Below are 25,330 nucleotides of genomic sequence, written 5' to 3'. Positions count from 1 at the left end.
TTGGCAGCTATTCCCGATCCAGTGGGTGCACAACATTGATTTTGCTGAACCCAGCAATTTTATATTACAACGTGTAGTTGAATCAGTAAAATAATGTTCATGTAATTCGGAATTGGAAAAAGCAAACATCACAATGATTAAGAAACCACTTCTTTTCTGTTCTTATCATTGGTTTAGAGTCAAAGAAAAAAGATCCCATAAATGGGTGTAGTAAAAATAAGTTACGTCTGTAGTTCACACAATCTGCACGTTCAGAAAAGGAAAGGCATCAACCGTTGAATTCTGGGTAAAACCCGAGATGGCGACGGAAGGTCAGTGTTCACGTTCATATTTTGTCGTTTTATTTCTATCAATTTTACAGTTTAAACGATATTAATCTCAATCAAAAGCTGTGTTGGAAATATTAAGTGTGTGTAGCAGTCATTTGATTACAAATTATATATTAATGGTACTAAATTTTCAAAAATAGTTTATTTTAAGGTACAGGCTCGTCCCACCAAAAAATTATGAACGTTAAAAAATGACGCCATCCTCGTTCGCACAGTTGACCTGTGGAGTAGGCTGTTCCTGTTACAGTGGGAGATATGAGGGGAATTTGGCCAGACGAAATTAAAACCTAGTTATAGATTGTTATTATTATTTTGAGTTCAATATTCGCTCAGAGAGTAGGCCTAAATGTTGGTATTTTATAAAAAATAGATTTATTTTTATTTTTTAATTTATGTTTTTAACATATTTTTTATTAAAGCCAATTATTCATTAAAATAAATAAATAAAAGGTAATCTAGGCCCCTCTAGCCATAGCCTAACTAGGCCTTTAGCTACGAGGATGTCCTGTTTTCGAAGTGTCCCTAAAATCGTGGCAAATCTTTTACCTCTCTGTGCGCGATGTAAACAGTCCCAAGATAACAATTGTTAGGTTTTATTTGCCAAGCAAAGAGTCTCCTCTCCCTTGACCAAAACTTAGAAACACGTAAGGCTCCATTGGATATTTGCACTTGTAAATGCAAAAAGTTTGGTATTTTAGACATTTCTTCAAGGTAAAAAAGTATGTCATAATGTTGAGGCCATATAAAAGTAGTTGCCCACCGAAAAAGTTTCATCAAACACTATTTCAATTCACAATTCATGATGATCAACTCATGTGACTGAATATTTTACTGAGCATTCTGAAAAAAAAGTACAGAGGCTTAAAGAAGCCATGTGCCTTATATCATTTTCTAATATTTTTGGAGATTTTTATTTGTTTACCCTCACATATTTATAATATTTATAATATTTAAATAATAATAATATTTATTCGGGCAATCACATTTACAAGCACATATACATACATTAAAAATATTTAAGAAAACAAAGAAAAACAACAGTGGGGTGCCCAGGAGAGCATAAAAGTAAAAAAAATAACTGTCGCCAAAAGGCGTATGTCTCCTAAAACCCCAAAATACATAAAGGCAAGAGGGGGCATACCAAAAAGCACAGAAGATAATACAAATCACTAAACAATTTAAAAAGGCAAACAAGCAAAGACATACACAGAAAAACACACCTAAAATGATATACGTAAAAAAAGCAAGTCTATACATCAAAATGGTTTAAGAGCAATACAACAAAATTCCGATGAGGGGACACAAATGAAATGACATTGTAAACAGGCAAGTAACTCTATCTAAGAGCAAAACTGCAGGGGGTGGAAGAATATGAACAATTATAAAAATAACTAAAAAGCATAGAACATGAAACAAAACAAGGAACAAAAAAGGCAAACGAGCAAAACATGAACTTTAAAAAGCCAGTCTATACATCAAAATGGTTTTTGAGCTTAGATAAAAATTCCTGTAAGGGGGCACATATGAAATCGTTAACAAGGTCAGTAGGCAAGTTGCTCCAGCCACGAGCAAAACGGCAGGGGATGGAAAATTTAAACAAATCGGTACGGGCTGATAAATGATGAAAAACAAGTTTATCTTTGTGTCTAGCATTAACCAATATTTTGCATAAAAAGGATGACAAGGCACCTGTATGATTGTGAGCAACTAATTGTTTACATACAAAAGCAAAGAACAGATATTCTCTTCTATTACTTAGGGTGGAAAGCCCTGTTTCTATAAGCCTGCTATTGTAGGGTTGTTCCTGTCTCCTTTGATGAAGCATTAGCCTTGTGGCATACCTCTGAACCTTTTCTAGTTGAGTCTCGTGTTTTACACGATAAATATGCCAAACAGGAGAACAATAATCTAAAAGAGGTAAAACAATAGACTTGTACAAAGTGAGCAGTGTTTTAGAGTTGCAGTCTCCCACAACATGACGAATAAAACCCAAAGTTCTATAGGATCTACCTGTGACAAAATTAACATGCGCATCCCAGGAGAGATTGTTTTGAACAAGTACACCTAGTAGTTTAAGCTCAGTGACCTCTTGAATAAGCATATTATTTATGGAATATGAAGCCTGGTATGACCAGCGACGCATTCTAGAGATGGAAAGAAACTTGCATTTTCCTGGATTCAAAAGGAGTAAATTTCTATTTGACCAGGCACTTATTTTGTCAAGATCTCTCTGGAGGGACAAAGAATAATTTTCTCCCTGAATTTGTCTATACAAAAAAGTGTCATCAACATAGTGGCGAGGGGAGTTAGACAGCTGCATATGTAAGTCATTAATATAAATGTTAAAAAGCAATGGCCCCAAGACAGACCATATTAACAAATGAAGATAATTAGGGCATCGGTTGATATATGGCATCACTATTTTTTTCCCAATTCAAACAGGCATAATAGTGTGAAAACTGGTAAGAGGAGGATATAGTAGACTTTAGATAGTGTGGACACCTTGGACCTTGGTAATTGTCAAACCTTGGGTCAAACCATGGTCAAACAAAGACCAGTCTTCTCACTGACACTGGTGTATCTCAACATTATGCACAAAATAACAAACTTGTGAAAATTTTAACTCAAACTCAAAGTTGCAAGATATTTTTAATAATGGAAGGGGCACCAATCACAATCTATGTAAACTTTTAAAGTGTAGTTCTGGCTGGTTACCTGTAAGGCAATACTTTTCTGGGCAAAGCAAGTTTGCTTGCATAAAGGCTTTATGAAATTGGGCCCTGCAATCAAACCAACATTTTAATTAAAAGTTAAAAATAAAAATAGTGGGAAAAATGGCAAACAATGTAAATTGTTTGACTGCTCTTGTTGTTGCCGTTGACAACCCAAGAGTCTTACAGGCTTGGTGTTCATTGGATAAACTTCTCAAGACAGCAGTCAGAAACGCATTGTTTCAATAACTCAAGGAGGTAAATAACCCTATAATCCTTTTGTTGAATGTTTTCTTGTTTCAGATGCGTCAGTGACTGTGTGCACAAAGCAGGCACTTGAGAAAGGTTACCGCTATGGCCCATTCAAAGGTAGACTGAGAATGGTAGATAAAGATGACAATGTACCCTTCGGCACATGGAAGGTAAACCCAACACAAACTGGTGTCGTTTGATCAGTTTGCATCGCAAATCAATGGGGTTGGGCTAGGGCATGTAGGGGGGTGTTAATTTTGTTTTTAAGTTAGGGGCCATTCAGTTTTTATTTTATTGTTTTGACCAACCAACCAACCAACCAACTCTAAATTTCTATTTTTAAATATTAAATGGCTTCATAGTCAAACCTATAATACATTGAAGAACGAAATATTGCCTCAAATGAACCAGATATTTGAGACCAAATGCCTCCAAAATCAGTAGTTTTCAATGGCTTTCATGGTATAAAAAGAAAAATTGAAGTTTTATTTTGAATGAAATTTACAATTTTGTCCTGCTGGGTCTTTTTTTCATCTTCTTTTGTGGTAACTTGTATTATAAAAAAAAAGTTTTAATATAAACTAAATTTTAGCTTTCAGTTAGGTCTTTTGTCGGACGCACCCATCCCACATTTTTAAAGAAAACAAATCCAAATTGTTTGGCATTGACTATTCTGCGAATGGCCCCTTCAGGTTATGCTTCTCTATTACTGCCATGTCTTCTAATTTGTACATTTTAGATCTACCCATTAGATGAGAATGACAAGGTATATAACCTATCCAGTGCTGATGCAACAATCCCACAGTGGCTGCATTTCATCAGACAGACCCCAAACAAAGAACAGAGTAACATGACCCTCGTCCAAGTCAGTAAGAAGTTTTACTTTGAGGTAAGTGAGAGCACTTCTTCTTGCTAGCCCAAACATCTGATGTCACAATTTGAGGCGCCATGAATTGATAAACAATTTGCTTAATACATTTACAAAGACGCCATTCATTGAAATGTCCCAATTGTGGCATGGGGGATATTAATAATCCCTAATTGAAATAACCCTGCTGGCTGATGGTGGTTAGTCCTGGCATAGGCTTGAATTTTAGCTCTCAGTTAGGTCTTTTGACCAACCCACCCGTCCATCATTTTTAAAGAAAAACAATCCAAATTGTTTAGCATTGACTAAACTGAGTTTGTACATTTTAGATCTACTCATTAGATGAGAATGACAAGGTATAATAACCTATCCAGTGCTGATGCAACAACATAATAATAAGGCTCTTTAGGCACTAAAATGGGCACTAAGATAGTTGAACTGGTATTTTGTTGAACTAGTGTTTGATCCATTTATTTTCATTTGTTGACTGTTTCCTGTCTGTATGAAATAGGTCAAGGTTCTTTTGTAATACACCTACTGATTTGGTAAAAGTAATACAATAAAAAGTATTACATTATTAAGTAATATATAGGAGAGTAATACATTGTTTTAGGGCGCCTTTTCACATGATGATGATGTATAGTAGTAGCCTCATTTCAGTATGCAGTGTGCACACACACGTGTACAGACGCATGCTCTGCTTGTGTACTGACTTGACATGACACACAAAGTTCAGGTCAGTCCTCACATGCTGCTGTTGTATATTGGATAAGCAGTAAGTGACAGCCATTCCATGAGCTCAAGAACAACCTGAAGCCTTAATTCTTTGTGAAATACATTGATATAGGATCAGTCAAAAAAGCTTCTCCTATAAATAAGGCCTATTCAAGCCTTCTGCAATCAGTGTAAACTGCTGCTACACTACAGTGCTCAGGCATACACTTGCTTTTATAGTTCTATTGTAGTTGTATGTACACTACACTCTACTCAAAAGTCTCAACACTAAGATGTGAGGGCCTCATACAGTCAGAGTTAGTCTAAAGATTGGGTTTTTAGATAAATAAAGAAGCTGTTCATTAATTACCCTGTGGAAGTCCTGGAAATAACATGGAAGATTTGCTGGTGAGTAACGCTTTGATATGAATTGTCTTGTCCTTGATTCAAAGTTTGAATCAAGACAATTCACCGTCTGTTTCATTTCTCTTTGGATAGTTCCACAAGATCCTTTTTTTGTTTTCTATTGAGCAGATGACCAAGGACGTTGCTGAGGGTGTGGAATATGCTGTGATGGGTCGGAGGTCAGATACAGGAGTAGAGGGTACAGAAGTGGTCGCTCCTCCTCAAGGCAAGAGACGAGGCAGGAAACCAGGACCTCTCTACACTCCAGAGGAACTCCTGGCAAGGAGAGAACAAAAAAAGAAAGAGGTTTGTATTTTTAGTACTTTTTCAAATTGTTTTTGAATTTTCGTCTGTTCTGAAGGTTTTGTTCCTTAACTTTTGACAGACATTCATAAGGACAAAAAAAAAAACACATGTGACGAAAGACTACAACAAATTGACTATCAGAGCTACACAAACATTCTGGATTTCTAGCCTAGCCCTGCTGACCACCATGAAAATCAGTCTATTTCGACCCCTGTACTGTACATAACTGTCAAAATTTACTTAATTTACTAGCATCTATCATCATTTCTGTCTTTAAGAAGTATAAATATGAACAGTAAACTTGGGGGTACAACCTTGAGTAAAATCTCTTTGAAGGAGTGGTAGCTCTAAAAAGAGTCGGTTTAGTCTCGACGTTTCGAACAGTATACTTTGCTCGTCTTCAGGAGCTCTCCTGAAGACGATGAAATTAGTTTCGAGAAGTCCTTGACCAAATAAAGACTAGCAGATTGAACAAAGGATTTAAAGGCACTTGACAACTTTGGTATTTGTCAAAGACCAGTATTAGGTGTATCCCATCATATATCCATAAAATAACAAATCTGTGAAAGTTTTGGCTCATCAGGTCATCGAAGTTGCAAGAGAACAATGAAAGAAAAGAGCCACTCATGCACAAGTTTGTGTGCTTTCAGATGCCTATATTAAAAGGCTTCAGGCCTGAAGTCTGTCATTATTTTAGTGAGAAATTACCTCCTTCTCAAGAACTATGTTACTTTAGAGAGAGCCGTTTCTCACAATGTTTTCAACTATCAACAGCTCTCCATTGCCCTTAAAGTAAGTTTTCATACTTTTGTTTTGAGTAGTTACCAATTACCAATAGTGTCCAGTGCCTTTAACGTCATCTCATAACATTACTTCTTGATCATCCTCTAAATATGATGACAGTTGGAGGAGCGATTACGTCGGACCTCTACTCGTGATCGCAGCAGACGCTGTATTGAATGTGGAGTGTCTTTCACATCAGCCATCCTTTTTATGAGGCATAGAGGCACATGCGGACTCCTGAAGGAAGAGGATCTTCTAACAGACTCCTCAGAAGGTACATTTCAGAGCTTTTACTACGGGTATCCACATGGCATGTCATTGCCTAGCCGTTAAGAGCACCGGATTCAAACTCTGGTGTTTCTGATCAGAAGAGTGTGGGTTTGAGTCCCAGTTGTGTTACCTGTGTTCTTAAGCAAGACACTTAACCATGATGCTTTATCCTTCGGATGGGACGTAGAGCTGTTGGTCCCATGTATTGTGTAGTGCATGTAAAAGAACCCAGTGCACTTATTGAAAAGAAAAGGGGTTCCCCCGGTGTACTTGGTTTGATTGGCAGCATATTGCGCCACAGCACCTTGTAAACAATTACATGGTGCTATGTAAAAGGAGTAGGTCTAATAATTCAAATGTAATCCCACATACATGTACCTTGCAGGAAAATAATAATAATAACCAGTTTTTATAGAGCGCTTTTCTCACCGAAGGGCGTCTCAAAGTTCTTCCAACATTATTACCCTTGGTCACTTGGCCTTAATTCATTCCTTAAACCATCTCAGCTCCCTGGGGAGGATACAAACTGTGCAAAAAATAATGCGCTACTTGGCTTAATCAATCACAAGAACCATCTCTGCCCTCACAGGCACCCATTTACCCCTGGGTGGAGAGAAGCAATGCTTTCTCAGTGACACTGGTGTCGCGGCCAGGATTCGAACCCACACTCTGCGAAAAGGAAGCACCAGAGCTTGAGTTTGGTGCTCTTACCCGCTTTGTCACGTCACCCTACTGTGGGTTAAAGTGCCTTGAGCGTCATTGATTGATGGATATGTGCATGGATATGAAGCCACTATTATTAAAAACTCTTTTTCAATTGTCTCACAAGCCTTTTGAATCATGAGTGTGAAACTGAACAACCCTGGCAAGTAGACACGACATGATGAGGAGTTTTAAGAAGGCTAGAGTTCCTTCAGTTGTTTTCTTAGGAGGACTTGTTTAAGAAACGAAGAACAGCTTGGTGGTCATGGCTGAGTGGTAAAGCAGGCTGAACTGCTCTGGTGTTTATGATCAGCATGTGGGTTTAAAGCAGAATTAGATTATGTCATGAAAATGATGGACTAAATAAAAAAATGTTTGAGGCCCAAACCTCGGTGCCAAAAATGCGTTTTGCCTTGAGTGTTGGTGAGGTGAAATTAGAAGCTTCTTACGGGTAAAAATGAAGTTACAGTGAGCTGAAAGCGGTTCGTCCGCATCTGAGTACCTCATAGAGGAAGAGTCTTATTAGGGTTGTATGTACAATGTATTTCACCAATTGAGGGATGAGGAAATGGTGTCTTGAGTTCTTTCATGGGATGCCTTGAGTGCTTTCATTGGATGCCATGGTTGAGCGGATGAGAACATCTAACTCAAGCTCTAGTGTTTCTGTTCAACAAAGTGTTGGTTCAAGTCACGGATGTGTCCTTGAGCAAGATACTTGAATGTAGCGCTTCTCTTCTTCAAGGGGTAAATAGATACCTGTGAGGGCAGACGTGATTATTGTGATTGATTTAGCTTACGGTGTAGTAGCGCATTATTGTGGCACAGGCTGTATACTCGCCAGGGAGCTAAAAAGGTTTAAGGAATGAATTTAATGGCCTATTGACCAGGGGTAATGGTGAATTGTTGGCATGGTTGGAGCGCTTTGAGAAGCCTTTCGGGTGCGAAAAGTGCTATTTAAAAAACTACTATATTAATATTATTATTGTTATTATTATTAATTTGATTATGTGTTTTAACAACAGGAAGTGAAAACACTGATGATGAGATGGAGAGAGATCTAGAGGAAGGTGAGGAGGAGGAAGGAGGAGAAGAAGGAGGGGAGGAGGAAGAGGAGGGACAGGCTATGGAGGAGACCCTTGAAGGAGATGAGGAAGCAGCTGCAGATGAAGTGGGTGATGATGGTACTGCAGACCAGCTAGCGAGAGATGTAAACCAACTCATCGCGGGAATAGAAGGTGACGCTGGAGAGGAAAGTGAAGCGAATATCCTAGGGGAATCCACAGCTGATCAGCAACAAGACATGCCACTCATACCTAACCCACTGCTCCATGAAATCCGCAACCTCGCATCCGTCTTACCGGTCCCAGTAAAGCGCCCACGGGGGCGGCCCCGCAAGGACGGCCAGCCACCAATTCAAAGAAAGAAACGTATGCGGAAGCGGAGGAAGCGTCGTCGTTACAGCGACAGTGACGATCGCCAACCGAGCAAACAGCTGAAAGACGAGTGCATTCCAACCGTAGCTGATCCAGAGAAATACCCCTTCACCTGTGAGACATGTGGGAAGTTCTTCCCAACCAAGAGCTGGTTTGATATGCATACGGAGCAGCACACTCAGCCTGGGCTCACGTACCTGGTGTGCAACCTTTGCGACATGGCCTTCCGTTTCTTAACTGAACACACATGGCATATGGAAGAGACTCATCAGTTGGACAAGCGAGGACAGGTTCTTTCAGAGAAGTTCCGATGTGATTCTTGCAAGAAACCATTCCGCTCTCCTATTCATTTGGAAAGACATCGAAGAAGAGCAGCTGAAGAAGGTGGGTAAAAAATGCTTGTTGACATAGGTTCTCCAGAATTTTAAACAAAAATCCAATCATTCATTGGCTTATTCATTTTGTTTGGAAAAGAGTGCTCTGTTGATCAGCATGCAATAGTCAAAATTCGTTATTCAATTACAACACTTAAACATTCACTGGTCTAATAAGATAATTCATAAGGTCGTAAAGACCATCCAATTTCGCAAAGGCCTGGAGCAAATAGCTGGTCAACTGCTTAATTTTCAGTTGTAACTAGCTAATAGAAATTCAACTAAACAATAGTGACAATATAGTCTTGAATGCCTCCAAATAAACGTAACCTTAATTTGAATTATGAACGAGGGGACATCTTGATCCACTAAGCGAAAGTAGTAGTCCAAGGCAATGTCCTACCTTCCCAGTCAGTAGATAAACAGGATAATTCTTTTTAGAACTTAGTAGTCTCCCGAATTCACAAATCAACTCTGCGGCAGTAGACTTACATGTAACAGAAAAAAAAGTTCTCAAAGAACAAAATCTGCACAGCAAGTTGGACACATGATATTACTGGTATTGCTGCATACCAAATTGAAACTTCACCATGCATTGCCTCAAACATCACATAAAATGTAATTTGTTTTCTTATTTATAACAGAACCTTTGCCCAAAGGTCCGGTGCAGATCAAGTGTAAGTTCTGTGAGAAGAGTTTCTCAATGGAGTTAGGTCTTGAGAATCACACAGAGAAACATCATCTAGAGTACATGAGATACCAGTGCACAGAGAATGACTGTCTTGTCACGTTTAGCTCAAAAGGTATGTGCTCATTTCTACTATGGATGGGTGATGATCAAGCGCACTGGACTCAAGCTCTGGTGTTTCTGATTTTTTAATAATAGCGTGTGGGTTCGAGATGTGGTCTTTACACTTGTGTCCTTAAGCTAGACACTTAAACAATAATTGCCTTTAGAAGGTATGTAAAGCTGTAGGATCTGTGTGTTGTGGAATGCACGTAAAATGACCCAGTACTGTACACTTATCGCTCAGAGAGGGAGTTTGTTTTCTGGTATAGTTGGATACAGACTTCACAAACTGTTACACGGTGTTTCCTAAATAAATGGGTTGTAAACTATTTTAAACATATAGCTCTGCAAGTTTGTAGAAAACAGCTTTGAGATGCCCCTGTGTGATAAAACTTTATTATACATGTAAGAACCGCGTAATTTTATGATTCATAAATACCTCGGACAGTTTATCCAGTCTGATTGGTCGAGAGGGCATCACATGGGGTTGTTTAAACGGATGATATAAATACAGTAAGAAGTGTTTAAACATATGCGGGAGCTTACGCATGGTGTTAATTTACCATGACGCAATCAATATGCCGGTACTCAATGTAACATAAAAACCATTAACATGCTCGCATACGCACAAACCGATGAGCCCAATAACGTGACAGGTATTAAACTTTCTAAAATTTGTTTTACAGATTTTACATCTGTATTATATTACGCTTTTTAACAAAAGGGCATTTATGAATGGGAATAAAAGAGTAGTGACTCATTCTATTAACGTCCGTTTAAAACCTTACAGAGTCGTGGTCGTTTGATAAAGGTCCTTTACTTCGACTCGGTCCTTTATCGTACGACCACGAACCTGCCTGTTTTAAACGGCCAATTAAAACCTTGTTGCTTACTCTTTTATTCCCTTATTATTGTTCTACATAATCAGGGTGTGGAATTAAAAACATTTGCTAGTTGCTCCAGGGCAACCAACAACTGCGAATAAGGTTGCCTGAGTTTGGTTGCCAGAATATAATAATGCTTTGCGCAAAGCTCTGTTACTCTTTTATTCCCTTATTATTGTTCTACATAATCAGGGTGTGGAATTAAAAACATTTGCTGGTTGCTCAAGGGCAACCAACAACTGCGAATCAGGTTGCCTGAGTTTGGTTGCCAGAATATAATAATGCTTTGCGCAAAGCTCTTTTAGGGTAGATATTTATAAATTGAAGCTTTCTGAAGAAAATTACCTCTTTCTCAAAAATTACTTTACTTCAGGTTTCTCACAATGTTTTATACTATCAACAGCTCTCCATTGTTCGTTACCATAAACGATTTTTTATGCTTACACTTATTTTGAGTAATCACCAATAGTGTCCAGTGCCATTAAGAAGAACAATAAATTGATAACTTATTTTATTTATTTGTTGGTAGCGGACCGTGCAGCTCACCTCGAAGGTTTCCACATGACAGATTCTAAACAGATCTACAAATGTCCAGTGGAACAATGCTATAAGGCATACACCACAATGGCTGCATTGAACTATCACTACGAACTAAGACACACAGGAGCAAGGTCAGATTCTGTCACCTCTAAACACTTTATTGACTAGCATTTATTGCACTAGTATGGGTTCTCCCCATGCACAAGCTTGTGCATTAGACCAGTACATGCAAATTGCTGCAGATTTTAGCTTCAAATCATTTTAAAATGCTCTAAATTGCGTAGTAGAGTTTTTAAATCGATTGTAAACATAAATTAAAAGACATTACGATGAACTTTAATTGGAATTGCCTCTAGCTATCGGGAGTAAGCTTGGGCGATATCACGATATTATCGAATATCGCGATATTGATTTGGAAACGATTTCGATATCGGTTCGATTTGGTTTTAATCGAAATATCGTGATATCGCGATGTATCGTGATATATCGGGATATATCGCGATATATCGTGATATCGATTTAGTATCGCAATATCGCAATGTATTTCCTAGCTGAGACATCTTTGGAGTAAAACCAGAAGAATAGGTCATTATAACACCTCTCTTATGCTATGATTGTCTCTTCTACAACTTTCACTGGGAGTTTGAAGACTGATGATGTCAAATTTAATTAATCGCGATTATATCGAATATCGCGATATATTATCGGCGATATATCGTGAATAAAATAATTTGATATCGCCCAAGATTAATCGGGAGTCAAGTTGGTAAGACACTGCACTAGAGTTACAAAGGTCGGGGTTCGAATCACACCCGAGTAATATGCCTGTGATATTTTTTCACAGAACTCGGGGAAAGTACTATATCAGAAGAGTAACACACATCGATGTCATGATAAAACCAAAGTCAATATTCTTTATCTCCAGATGCAAATTTATTATCTATCATTGCACTCTAGCCAAACTTGCATAAATTGGGTCCAGAATGACTGCTCTAAAGTTTTGAAAAACCATGGTTGAACTCAGTTTGAGCAAGATTAAATGTATTGAAAAATGCTTGTGTACCAACATAATGAGTTCTCTCTTATATCAGTGTTATGGCATTTTAAAGTATGTACTGTCTGGTGTTAAAGCCATTGGACCCTTTCGGTTCAGAAAAAAAAATAAAAGTTCACAGATTTACAAATAACTTACAGGGTTTACAGAAGGCAATGGTCATGATGGTGAAAGACTTCTCTTGAAACATTTTTCCATGAAATGCTTTACTTTTTGAGAAAACAGCAAAACAATATAAATTCTCGTTAACGAGAATTACGGATTTATTTTAAGCACATGTCATGACACGGCGAAACGCGCGGAAACAAGGGTGGGTTTTCCCGTTGTTTTCTCCCGACTCCGATGACCGATTGAGCCTAAATTTTCACAGGTTTGTTATTTGATATAGAAGTTGTGGTACACAAAGTGTGGGCCTTGGACAACACTGTTTACCGAAAGGGTCCAATGGCTTTAACCTTACTGGGCGTTACAAAGCATGGAAGTTAAATATTTCTTTTTCAGCACACTTCATTGTAGATTGTCTAATTTTCAAGAAATGTATATAAAAAAACAAGAAATTTCAGTGTAAAATTTGCTCATATTTTCACGTTTGCATAATTTTTTTTTACAGTCGTCCGTTTCAGTGTGAAATCTGTGGCAAACGATGGGTGAAAATTGGCAAGCTACGAGAACACTTGAAGACCCACAGCACTGAGAAGAATGAGTTGTGCGACATATGCGGGAGAGCGTATAAATCACGCCCTGAACTGAAAGATCACCGCATTGAAGCACATACGGAAGGTAAGGGGCCAGTTCATAATTGTAGCAGAAATTTACTGAAGGGTAAGCATATTTCACAGGTTAGCAAGGAAATAAGACGGCCAGCTTGCATGTTCACCAAGGATTTGAGTTGCTATGTCATTCATTTGTTTACAGTGAATAAGCTATTAAAACTGAGTTGGCATTGTGTGTTTCTCGCTCGTGGTACGTTTCTGCGGTTTGGAAGTTTGCTAAGGGCGTAAATTATTTAATTTTTGGTTTTACCCACACCACACTATATATACTCAAGACTTGTGTCTTACCAACTAGTAAGAGCTTGATGTTTTTCCCTCTCTGGTCAAGGTGGTAAGATCAAGCTTCAATGTCGTTTCTGCCCCGCCCAGTTCAGCAGAAGGAGCTCGCGTTCGTACCATGAGAAACGGCACAAGAATGACTTCCCATATGTTTGTCCGAAACCTGGCTGCAACAAACGCTTCATCGCTGTGATTGATTACAAGCGACATCTCATCTTCCACACAGGTAGGGCACTTTTTTATTTCTACTAATTTTTACTTCTAATCAAACCAAGAGATCAACAAAAGTGCCTCACACCATAGACCTGAAAGAACTTGTAAAAGTGAAGATATTGAGAAAATAGCCAATGCTTAAATGCGCTGGACACTATTGGTAATATTACTTGAAATAGTTGTTAGCGCAAAGAAAAAAATTGGTAACGAGCAATGGAAAGCTTTTGATTAAAGTAGCTTAGTTTTTCAGATGGATTTTTTTTCTCTCACTAAAATAGTAAACTTATAGTATGCCTCAAATGGCACACATTTTGCAATGGGTCTAAATTGTCACAGGTTTGTTATTTTATGCATATATTGGGATGCACCAAGTGAAAATACTGATTACTAAAGGTGTCCAGTGCCTTTAGATGTATGTTCAAAAAAAAATAAAATGGGGTAAAATCCACATGGTTACTGAACAACCAATCTGTTTGGGGGCTTTGATCTCAAGTGGGACTTGGGTCCACAAAGTAGGGAAAGAAACCATTATGCCAACGATAGCCAATCTATAGAACAGGCGTGATATTATTCAGACTGAAAAAACAAAATTCTTACATTTTTGCTTTTAAAAGAACCGAAGATCATTCCTTGTATTTCAACTTCATGAGCACTTTTTCAAGGGTTGACTTATCGGAAACACTTGCTAGACTGGCTGGAATTTGTACCAAGTTCATACAATTTGAGATGCTCAACACTCAAAAGATATCAGACTTCAAAAACTCATTTTGAAAAATTGAGTAATTTTGTCTTTTAAAGCGCACTGAAGCCTTCGTTTTGTATGCTATAAAAGTACTTATTAATATTATTTCCTATTATTGTTTTGAATTTTAGGGTGAATCTCAAAGAAAGTTTGTATGTGTTCTCTTAGTCAAATTGAAATTTAAAAACCCAACCATTGATCTTGCTATGTTTAGGTGCCAAGTTGTACCGCTGTCGCTTCTGCAATAATTGCTTCACTCGTAGCGACTATCTGAAAGGTCACGAGAAGAAACACCACCTTAGAGGAGAGAAACTCAATCCTGGTCCATCCACGGAGGAGACTGTCACAATCAAGGTATAAAACCACTACTGACTGGAAATATCACTGTGTATACTGACTGGAAATATCACTGTGTATACTGACTGGAAATATCACTGTGTATACTGACTGGAAATATCACTGTGTATACTGACCAGAAATATCACTGTGTATACTGACTGGAAATATCACTGTGTATACTGACTGCAAATATCACTGTGTATACTGACTGCAAATATCACTGTGTATACTGACTGCAAATATCACTGTGTATACTGACTGCAAATATCACTGTGTATACTGACTGCAAATATCACTGTGTATACTGACTGCAAATATCACTGTGTATACTGACTGCAAATATCACTGTGTATACTGACTGCAAATATCACTGTGTACATTTGTAGGCCCAGTCCCAATGAAGTAGGTTCAATCTGATTAGAAAAGAAAGAACGAATCAGTGTACCAGTATACAATTGTTGCCACTGTGACGGGGTCCATGGCGTTTTGTACACTCGAGGGGGAAAATGGAACCCCGAGGCGAAGCCGAAGGTGCCATTTTCCCTTGAGGGTGTACAAACCCACGGACCCCATCACAGCGTGCAACAATTGTTTTGTTAAACCTTTGTATAATTGTTATTTCTCTTCTCAAAGTTCTGTTGTCATCTTCAAACATTATTACGACGGACTATTCCTTGTTTAATAAGCAGACGAACAAGAAACAATTCACTCGAACCCGCGGTTGTTTTGTACACAGCGCGAAATTGACCAACGCTGGGAACGATCAAGGTGATGTACACCGGTGTACATCACTTTTCATGTTACCCAGCCCGCTGAGCCATGTAACATGCGTTTTTGTTGCACGTCACGTGATTGGTTCTCGACCAATCAAACTTCGCAATTTGTACAGAGGTATAACAATAGGTGTTGGTTGAAGAAATTTGAACTTTTTTTTTCTTTTCTCACTGCGCAAATGAGAATGACCAGCACGGAAAACCTTGGGGTTGGAGTTGCATTATTGAGTGCCTTAACCAATCAGAAGGAGGTGACCATGGTACTTTAGATCCCACCCAGCCAATCATATGTAGACTACTGGTTGCCACATGTATCTTTCCTGGCCTTCCACCTCTAGGATTCCGGTTCAAAACATGCCGGGCCTACAGATTTGGGTCACTTCTAAAACTGAAACGTCCTTTCATGCCTTCTCTCCACTGGGTTATTGGCTAGTACATTGATTCAGTTTACTTTTCTGAGACAGCCAGAATAAATGAAATGAAATGAAAGACACAAAAGAGCACTTCCATGGCCATTACAGGACAATCCAAGAAAGCTAATAACCAGGTTTTGTTACTATTTTCAGGTCTCAAAAGAGACTTAAGGCAATTATACAACAAAACCAAGCTTTCCTATACACCAATCTGGGTGCGCAAGCGTTGGGCACCGCGCGCCACTGCTGCGCTGTACCCGTGCCTAGTTTTGTGCACAAAGACACGAGAAAATCATGTTCCTTTTCACTCTCCATAGAAATTAGATGTTTTTCTCAACGACCGACACAATTTCCTTGACAGGACACCATGATATACCAATGTAGATCACTGACCACAAATTATTGCAACTAAAAAGTAACCTAATTATCTTGAAAACGTTGCTTGTCTTAGGTGAGTTAGGGGTCAAAGACGCGGAAACTGCATAATAGTCGTAAAATGCATAACATTGGCAAGGTATTTTGTCAGAATTCCATTATTTTACTTTCTGCTTAATTTAACAAAATTATCAAGAAATGTAGTACATCGATATATCATGTTGCCATGTCTGGGAAATTGCATAGATTGTCGAGGAAGACATTCAATTCCAATAAAATGTGAAAAGGAAAATGATTTTCCCGTGTTATTGTGCACGAAATTAGGCACAAGTACACCGCAGCAGTTGCGCGCAGCACCCAGCACTTGCGCGCCCGGAGTGGTGTATACAACAATATCAATGATATCAATGATAAATTTGTTAATTTGTACAGGTGCCCTGGCAAATGGAAAAGGGGGTTAGAATCCATGGGCAGAATGTTGTTGTGATCATAGAGCCAGATCCAGCATTAGCTGACGGACGACTCACTGAAGAAGCCATCTCAGCACTGGAAACACTACATGTAAGAATGATTTTAAAGAACATTCAAGGATGAGAAATCTAAGACTTTTGTCTGAAGGAAGACTTTTAAAGTCTGGTTGATAAAAATTGATGTATTTTTTCTTTAAATGAAATTAGTCATGCTTTTATGTACTTCTTTTACACTGAAGATACTGTTCCCTAAAGCTCACTGGAATATATAACTCCCAGAGGTTACCAACAGGTGGAAATTGCATAATGTACCACCTCAGATCTGGATCTCAGTTTTAGACTGTTTTGGCAAGAGTGACTATCACTCCTGAATATTCCTCTAAAGCAAAAAAAAAAAAAACACCCTTAAACACCAGTACAACTCAATTTTGCATTGTAATCAAGCCATAATCAAGGTTGAATTTAGTGCATTTCACATGAAAGTGTCATTGTGCTTCACATTAGTGCCCTGGTCATTGGGCCAATAACATTCATGTATTCTTTCTCAGCTCCCTGGGGAGTATACAGACATAGCTTGCATTTAAGCTCTGAAGGATTTTTAAACCACACTGTCAGAGCTGCCAACATTTACGTCTTGAAATCAGGGAGTTTTTGTATAACAAAAAAATCATGGAGACATTAAGAACTACATTCAACATAATAGGACAACAGTTTCAAGTATCAGGGAGATTTTTAAATTTGTTGATCAGAAGATGGACAAATTTGTTTATCTACAGTTAGCTCTCTGTATCTCTCAGCAGAATCAGACTTGGCTGCTCTGCAATATCAACATCCATCCTTGCAACCCCTATATATTGAGTTTATTTGTTTTTTGTGTTTGCTGTTGATCTGTAGGAAGGAGAAGGTAACCAGACATTAATGACAGACTCCTCAGGTCAACAAATTATAACCTCTATAGCAGAGGTCCCGACCCACACCACAGATATCCTGCAACAAGCTGCAGCAGAGGTTAGTAGTAATTTATATCGGGATTCAAAACAACTGAATCAAATTTCAGATGAGTTCCTCATAATGAAAAAATTTGATCTTAATATCTGCAAAAAGCTTATTGTACATGTTGTGCCAGCCAACCTAGTCATTTTGGGCTCTTTTGTTGTATGTTGCGCCTTCCACTGATTAATGGGGTTTATCAAAATGGAGGGAAATAAATTATTTTTGTTTTAAACCAATCTTCTTACCCCCTAAAAAACTTAAATGACTTCAACAAAGACAGTGTAACATTTTTTTTCTCCTAAGACACTAATTAATGTTATACATGTGCAAGTTTTACAATGTCAAAACTTTTCTCTCTTAAAATAGCTCAGATTTATACACAAAACAAGTAAGCGCCAAGGTACAGCTTTTTTGAAAATTTCATGCGAGATTTGAATTTTTTTTACTTTTTTACATTTTTGTACCTGTATGATGATTTGATAAATCATCAATAAATGTTGCTTTTGACAGGCAATGCAGCAAGAAGATGTTCAAGAGCAGCCAATGCAACTGCTGCAGTTTGCACCTAGCAACCAGTCAACAATCAACTATGTCCATGGTAACTCTGCATCTGCAGCTATACAGGAGGCCGTGCTGCGAGCAATGAATGCACAGCATCAGCACAACGGCATAGATACCAGCACCACCCACCAGATCCTTCTGCAGACCGGCGAGGGTGAAGAGACAACTGCGTTCTTACAGCATGCCCTCGATGGTGAGACACAGATCATGCAGACAACCAGTAGTGAGCAGGCTGCTCTAATGCTGCAAGAGCTGGCAGCAAATGGTGCACAAGTTGTGTTCCAGCCATCCGGCAACTCAATCGACAACACCACAACAATGCAAGCAACGTTGCAAGGGGAAAATGGCGAAACAAGCATCGTCATGGTTAATCTTGGTCCTGAAATGGTGACTGAAGTTGATGGTGCAACATCTACCATTACTTTACCCATGACCTCTGAACAAATGACTTCTGAGGTCATGACCTCTGAGCAAATGACCTCTGAGCAAATGACTTCTGAGGTCATAACCCCTGAACAAATGACTTCTGAGATCATAACCCCTGAACAGATGACTTCTGAGGTCGTAACCTCTGAACAGATGACTTCTGACATGTCTGAGGTCGTAACCGCTGAACAAATGTCTTCTGAGGCCATAACCTCCAATGATATAACACCAGAAGCTATAACCACTGAACCGTTAACCACTGAACCGTTAACCACTGAACCGTTAACCACTGAAGCCGAAATCTCTGAATCTATACCATCTATACCATCTGAATCCATCATCACAACTACAACAGATGAAATCATCACACACACCACACCTGCAGCTGAAGAAATGACCCATGACCTGGTGGAATCTGACCCAACACAAACCTATGTCTGTGAAGGTGTCGTGATTGAACAGGAAGAAGAGGAAGTGAATACGGAAGCAGAGATGCAAGCACTCGCCAAAGAATGGCAGAGAGAGAACATCATTGTAGAGGAAGTCAACACAGATGAAGTCTAATGAAAAGGAAAACCACTTAAAATTATTTGTTTGTTAGTGCGTGTCTGAGAGAATGGCTTTCGGCATTGGCTATGGCCGTAACACCAAAAAGTTCTATTTTCCACTGTTGTCGCTGATGCCAACCGCCTTAGTTTATTTGGTATGCTTGATAAATCCTTGTAATTTTGTTTAATTTGTTAGAGGAAAGACACAATTTGCTTTCCTTCTTTTTCTGCGCATTGGAAAAATCTCCTAACCCTTTTAAATTTAAAGGAGCCCAAAACATAAATATTTGTGTAAAGATAAGAACCACCAAACAAAATCCATGTTTCTTTTGGCTAGGCACTTTGGCAAATAAAAATCACCAATTACAGGAACCAATTACATGAACTAACCCAGGAGCTCAAACATTTTGCTAAATGAACACGTATATACAAGAGTTGATAAAGTCAATGTATTTGTACGGCCTGTCTAGTTACCAAGAAAGATATCACACACAAACAATAAAATAAGGAAAGTAGGTGATTACAAACTGCACTCCAACCAAGATGACCTAGTGTATTTGTTTTGGCCTCATATTTGGACCTTAAAATAGATTCTGTCTCAAGGCCTATCTATGAGAAAGACACTGCTTGGCTCAAAATAAAAATCCATTCATAAAAAACTGTTGCAAAACATTTCAGTTAGTTCTTGCAGGTAAAACAATAAACCGATCCACTAAGCTCCGCCCAATTGCGTATTGACCAATCACAAAGCAACGAAGGTCCGACATGCGTGCGCGTATCTTGGCGCGCGCGGCAGAGTTCTGCAGAAAAGCATTGGAAAGCCCCATGTGTTCTTGATCACACGTGCGTCGTGAGCGGTGCCTTCTGGATCGGTCTATTGATATCAGGGCTCTATTCCATAAAGATCTAAGATTGATCTTAAGTGCAAATATCACTCTTAATTTTCAAATTAAATCCAATTCAAATAAAAATTTTATGAAATCGAGCCCAAATTTAATTAAATAGAGCCCAATTTCAACCATAAATTTGTTTAAACTTCTCTGATGAATTTGGTGATGAACCTATTAATCAGATTAATTACTGTCAATTTCATCTAATTCAATCAAATTTATCAGCAGTGAAAGTTGTGAAACAAAAATTGGGATGTGCTCATCATAACTTCTATTTAAAGACACTGGACACTATTGGTAAATGTCAAAGACCAGTCTTCTCCATTGGTGTATCTCAACATATGCATAAACTAACAAATCTGTGAAAATTTGAGCTCAATTGGTCATCGAACACCCTTGTCGCACAAAGCAAGTATCTGAAAGCACACAACTTGTGCGACGAGGGTGTTTTTTCTTCCATAATTCACTTGCAACTGCGACAACCAATTATAAGTTCAAGTTTTCACGGGTTCGTTATTTTATGCATATGTTGAGATACACCAAGTGAGAAGACTGGTCTTTGACAGTTACCAAAGTTGTCCATGCCTTTAAGTTAGCAGATTGCTTTTACATGGGATCTGATTTACTACCATAATCAGAATCCAACAGTTTAGGTGGTGCATTTTAGGTAAAGGACCCTAGTCAACTAACGCTTTGGAGCTGGGGTCAATGGTTTCTGTTAAGAATTGTCACTTGTATGCAGTGTTGTAGTCAAGTACTTTTCAGTCATGTTCCAAGTGTGTCGAGTACTAAGGTGGCAAAATAATATTCAGGCCATCAAATCCGAGTACAAGTGTCTGAGAACCGAGTTTTAAGATGCCCAAAGAACCGTAATAGCCTGGATAGTACGAAGTATTTGGATCTCTGAGTACAAATACTTTATAAACAAAATACTGCATAATGAGGTATAACACGATTTTTAGTTTGTTGACTCATTTCTGAACTACAGTGTGTGCTTGTTTGACTGCCTTTAAAAAATAAATACCAATTTTACTTTTGCCTTAGCTATAAATGCGTGGTACATGTATATTGAATGTTTGTTTGGTCAGTATCGAATACATTATTTGAACTACTGATTATTTTTCAGTCAAGTATCAAGTATGGACTTTGTGAATGATTTTTTGTCCATTAGCCCAGTGTATTGATGTTGACTACTCGGTACAAGTATTACTACACATCCTGTGACATAGCAGTGTATAATTATGACCTGTACACCCCTTGGTCAATTGAAGCTGTACTGTGTGAGGCAGCGAGCTATCCTGCTGCATCACTGAATCATCAAACATTAATGGAGAGCATGAAGCTTGTATTAGGCATGCAGCTATAGTCTGTCAAAAGTGCCATACAATATACAATGTACTGTGTTCTTCAATGGAGGACGTTTTGGACGCTAGGTGGCGGTAGACTTCCCGGTAATGACATTGAACAATTGACCTTTTTGCAAATACTGGGGCGCGCACGTAAAGCTTGGAATTAGGTACATTGTGGTCTAGCTGGTGATCAAATTTGATCCATATCTATCCCAAAATGCACCTCATTCAGCAGCAATGGTATTTGCGAAAAGGTCTATGGAAATTTACCTGGTAAGTCTGCTGCCACATTAGCGTTCAAAGTTTACCATTGTAATGGCATTTAACTGAGAAACCAAAAAGTAATTAGACTGTTTAACAGAAAGATTGAATGCTTATTAGGAATCTTATCATTTCTTGCAAAAAGAACATTAACAGCAACAATAATAATGTTTTATTTACGTTTATTATTATTAATTTGATGCATTCCAATTGATACTTTTCTCATTTAAAGTTTTGCTAATTTCTGTATTGTTTGGAAGTTGTAATTTGTTTGCTGTGCAAGTAACACATACAGCATGCCAATAAAGTGGATGGAGCAAGCTATCAAATGAGTTTTCTCTTCCTGTTCTTGCTTCAGACCCAGTAGAATAACTAGGGTAAAGGGGGGGGGGGGGGGGGGGCTGGCTCCGAAAAGGATTTCCGTGCGTGTGTACCCCTCCCCAGCCCCCCATTTAAAATATTTAGCTTTTGAGATAATCACCAATGGTTCTCGTTAGGATTTACACCCAAATACATACACCTGCAGCCGATTTCATGAAACGCTGGGATTAATCCTATCTTGAGTTAGGGCGAGCAATCCGTCCTAACTTATGATGGGTTCAATGCGTCTAACATCTATGGATACGGAACTTTACTTGTCATAAAGTCCTAGGATTAATCCTAAAGTTAGGAAGAGTTTGGTGAAGTGAAATATACCCCTGACACTCAGGGCAGATGCTCTACCAACTGAGCTATGAGGAACAGCGGTTTACTCCCTCCAGTTCTCCCTAAGAACCACAATTGCTCTCTCTTTGTTGCAAGTATGCGCAACTGGGCAAAAGTCTTATGTTCAAACTTGTTTCTATCCCAAACTTCGTTACTTCACTTCTGTGGTGATTTTATGCACTATACAAATTATTGTGTCCGAGTAAAAAATTACAAGTTATGTGCTTTAAATTTTTTTTTTTTTTGATTTTTTTTTTACAATTTTTGAAGTTGATAATATTTTGTTATTTATGTCAGATACTCTTATAAATAAAAAGGACATAAAAAAGCCACGAAACAAGCTACGTTGCCCCTCTAGACGAAGAACAACAAATTGTGCGCCCGTTGTAGTCCTAATAGTTTACCCTATGTTGCGGCGCCGCCAATGCCCGTCGATAATTCATAATTAATTCGCTACTACACATTCACAGTGTTGCAATCGCTGGATATTTTCCCCGTAATCCAATTATCTTAATTGAACTGTAACTAATTATCCAGTTGTGTTGTGTATGCCCAATGACAATAACGTGTGTGGCTTTAGACAGTTTTGAGCAGGATCAATCACCATCTTGCACATTTTATGCACTAACTGCTCTTAAATAGAAAGAGTTTTGTTTTTGCCGATTCGTGGAAACGCGACCCTCAAAAGCTCACAAAGGAGGGGACGTTTTTTTTTCTTCAGTTGATTGACGTCACAATGACGTCCGAACCAATACATTAATGATTGTGTCATACATTGATGTTGACAGCTGAAATATATTACTCAGGAACATGTATGATTTAAAAATTGGACTGTTCGGCTATGTACACTGATATAGTAATATCGAATGATAGTTGTTAATACCCTGAAAAGCATGGACACATTTAGTAATTGTCAAGGACCAGTGAGTATTCTCACTTGGTGTATCTCATCATAGTTGATGCATTAACACACAAACCGGTGAAAATCTGAACTCAGTTGGTCATTGAAGTTGCAGAATAATTAATCATATTTTGTTCATTCTTCCCTTGCGACCAATTGAGTCCGAACTTTCACAGATTTTTATTTATGGATCCGCACGAGTGACCTGTGGCCTCGCGTTCATTTCCCATGGAGATTCGTGAAACACACTAGACTGTGTTATAAACTAACCCACGTGACCATGTTTCAGCCAACCAAAACACAGAACTAGCAGCAAGAGGTGTGATAATGACAATTATTTATGCTGATTTTGTACTCTAAAAAGCGTATCTATACCGGCGAACCCTCAAGGCTGGACACGCTCCACGATCGACAAAACCTCGGACTATTTTGTTCTTGTATAATCTAATTAAATCTTGGTTTCTTCATAACTAATTCAATTATTAGCAGCGATAGTCTGTGATTTGTTCGCATTGATTTTATGTCTGCACCTGGGCAACGACAAATATAAAAACCTACGTATTGTGGTTGTTGTTTTGACAGCCGTTCTAGCGATTCCTAGGATGTCAAAGATCATGGCTATTCGGAACTTCTTAAGATGTCTTAATCAAAATAATATGTCTGTGTAATGTCAAGTTTTGCAGCTTCCGTTTTGTTGATCTTTTAACCTTCCGAGTAAGCACGTATTACTATAGCTGTCTCAGCAAATCATTAATGCCCAACTCCCTCAATGTTTTTACACAATCCTTTACGTCAAATTCCATTGCATCATTTCAAAGAATCAACTGAAAGAATACTGCTCAAAATGTGTTTAAACAACATTATTACTCAATAAAAACATTATTAAAACATTTAAAAAACAGGTTTATAATATTGTTTTTTTATTAAACAATTACATACTTTTTATTGCACAATGAAAGCACACAGAATTTGTGCCCTAAGGTGTTTTTTCACTTGTAATCTCTTCCAAATTCGATGACCAATTTGAGTTCAAACTTTCACATTTTGTAATTGTGTGCATGTTTGGATACACCAAGTGAGAATACCGGTCTTTGACTATTACCATCGTGTCCAGTGCCTTTAGCAACCCGAGCAAATTGATCACAATTAGAAAGTCAAGTTTTCTGTTGATGTGAGCGTTGCTGAGCATGATCCGTGCATCTTATAATCCGGTATTTGAAATGATCAAACCGGTGATTTGGGTCTTCAAAAACACATTTGTTGACTTTGGCTTCAATATATCAGATAAAAATACTACATTGCCCAAAAAAAAGAAAAAAAGAAAGATTTACATCATGGGTGTTGTCACATTATCCAAAGAGAGAATCAAAGGTAACATTTGGGGTGTTAAAATAAGCACCCAAAAATGTAATTGTTTCTATTTACATTTTCTCTGCCCCGTACGTAAACGACGTTTTAATGTAACTTTAAGTTGTAATTTAAATGTGTAATCTCTATCTTCTGTGACTAAGTTTGAATTAAATTCAATCAAGCAATTAAACGATAGTATGAATTGTAAAACTCACTGGTCACAATTTTTAACAGTAGTGGCTGTTTTGGGAGTTAGTTTTTCAAATTCATTTCATACTGTACGGAACATCACCATCCTCTTAGTGATTTTAAACAAATGAATTAATAAATACAAAACTGTCAGTGAACTGCAGTATCAGATTATGTGAATTACAGTCTTTGTTTTGGTCAGATGTCGGAGAGGATCTATGCGGTATAGTATCTATACATTTCGTGAAGTCAGAGCGGGCCGGTGCTTGCGTAAAGAGCCTAGGACAAGAATGGCCTGACATTTCGACGTCTTTCTCGGGCTAAAAGAGAAACTTTGCTGGTTTCAATCAAGATGGAACTAAAAT

The 25,330-nt window shown here is 38.2% G+C and overlaps 1 protein-coding gene across 3 annotated transcripts; it reads left to right on the top strand.

The window, feature by feature from the left end:
* The first annotated feature begins 264 nt into the window (after window positions 1-264).
* On the top strand, window positions 265-22,132 carry LOC139950457 (uncharacterized). Of its 3 annotated transcripts, XM_071949141.1 has the most exons (14): window positions 265-311; window positions 3,344-3,462; window positions 4,032-4,181; window positions 5,409-5,585; window positions 6,489-6,642; window positions 8,363-9,157; window positions 9,792-9,950; window positions 11,351-11,492; window positions 13,026-13,195; window positions 13,517-13,693; window positions 14,637-14,776; window positions 16,755-16,883; window positions 17,687-17,800; window positions 18,296-22,132. In XM_071949141.1, the coding sequence occupies exons 1-14, from the start codon at window positions 299-301 to the stop codon at window positions 19,334-19,336; spliced, it is 3,480 nt and encodes a 1,159-aa protein (XP_071805242.1). In that variant the 5' UTR covers window positions 265-298; the 3' UTR covers window positions 19,337-22,132. The 3 variants fall into 3 exon arrangements, with proteins under 3 accessions (XP_071805242.1, XP_071805244.1, XP_071805243.1); XM_071949143.1 differs by lacking the exons at window positions 265-311; window positions 3,344-3,462; window positions 4,032-4,181 and adding an exon at window positions 4,646-4,935; XM_071949142.1 differs by lacking the exons at window positions 265-311; window positions 3,344-3,462; window positions 4,032-4,181 and adding an exon at window positions 4,646-5,282.
* The last annotated feature ends 3,198 nt before the right edge of the window (window positions 22,133-25,330 follow it).

Source organism: Asterias amurensis, chromosome 18 (assembly GCF_032118995.1).
Source record: "Asterias amurensis chromosome 18, ASM3211899v1".
NCBI lineage: Eukaryota > Metazoa > Echinodermata > Asteroidea > Forcipulatida > Asteriidae > Asterias > Asterias amurensis.
The sequence above is the reverse complement of the archived record's forward strand: the minus strand, read 5'-3'. Positions and strand labels throughout refer to the sequence as shown.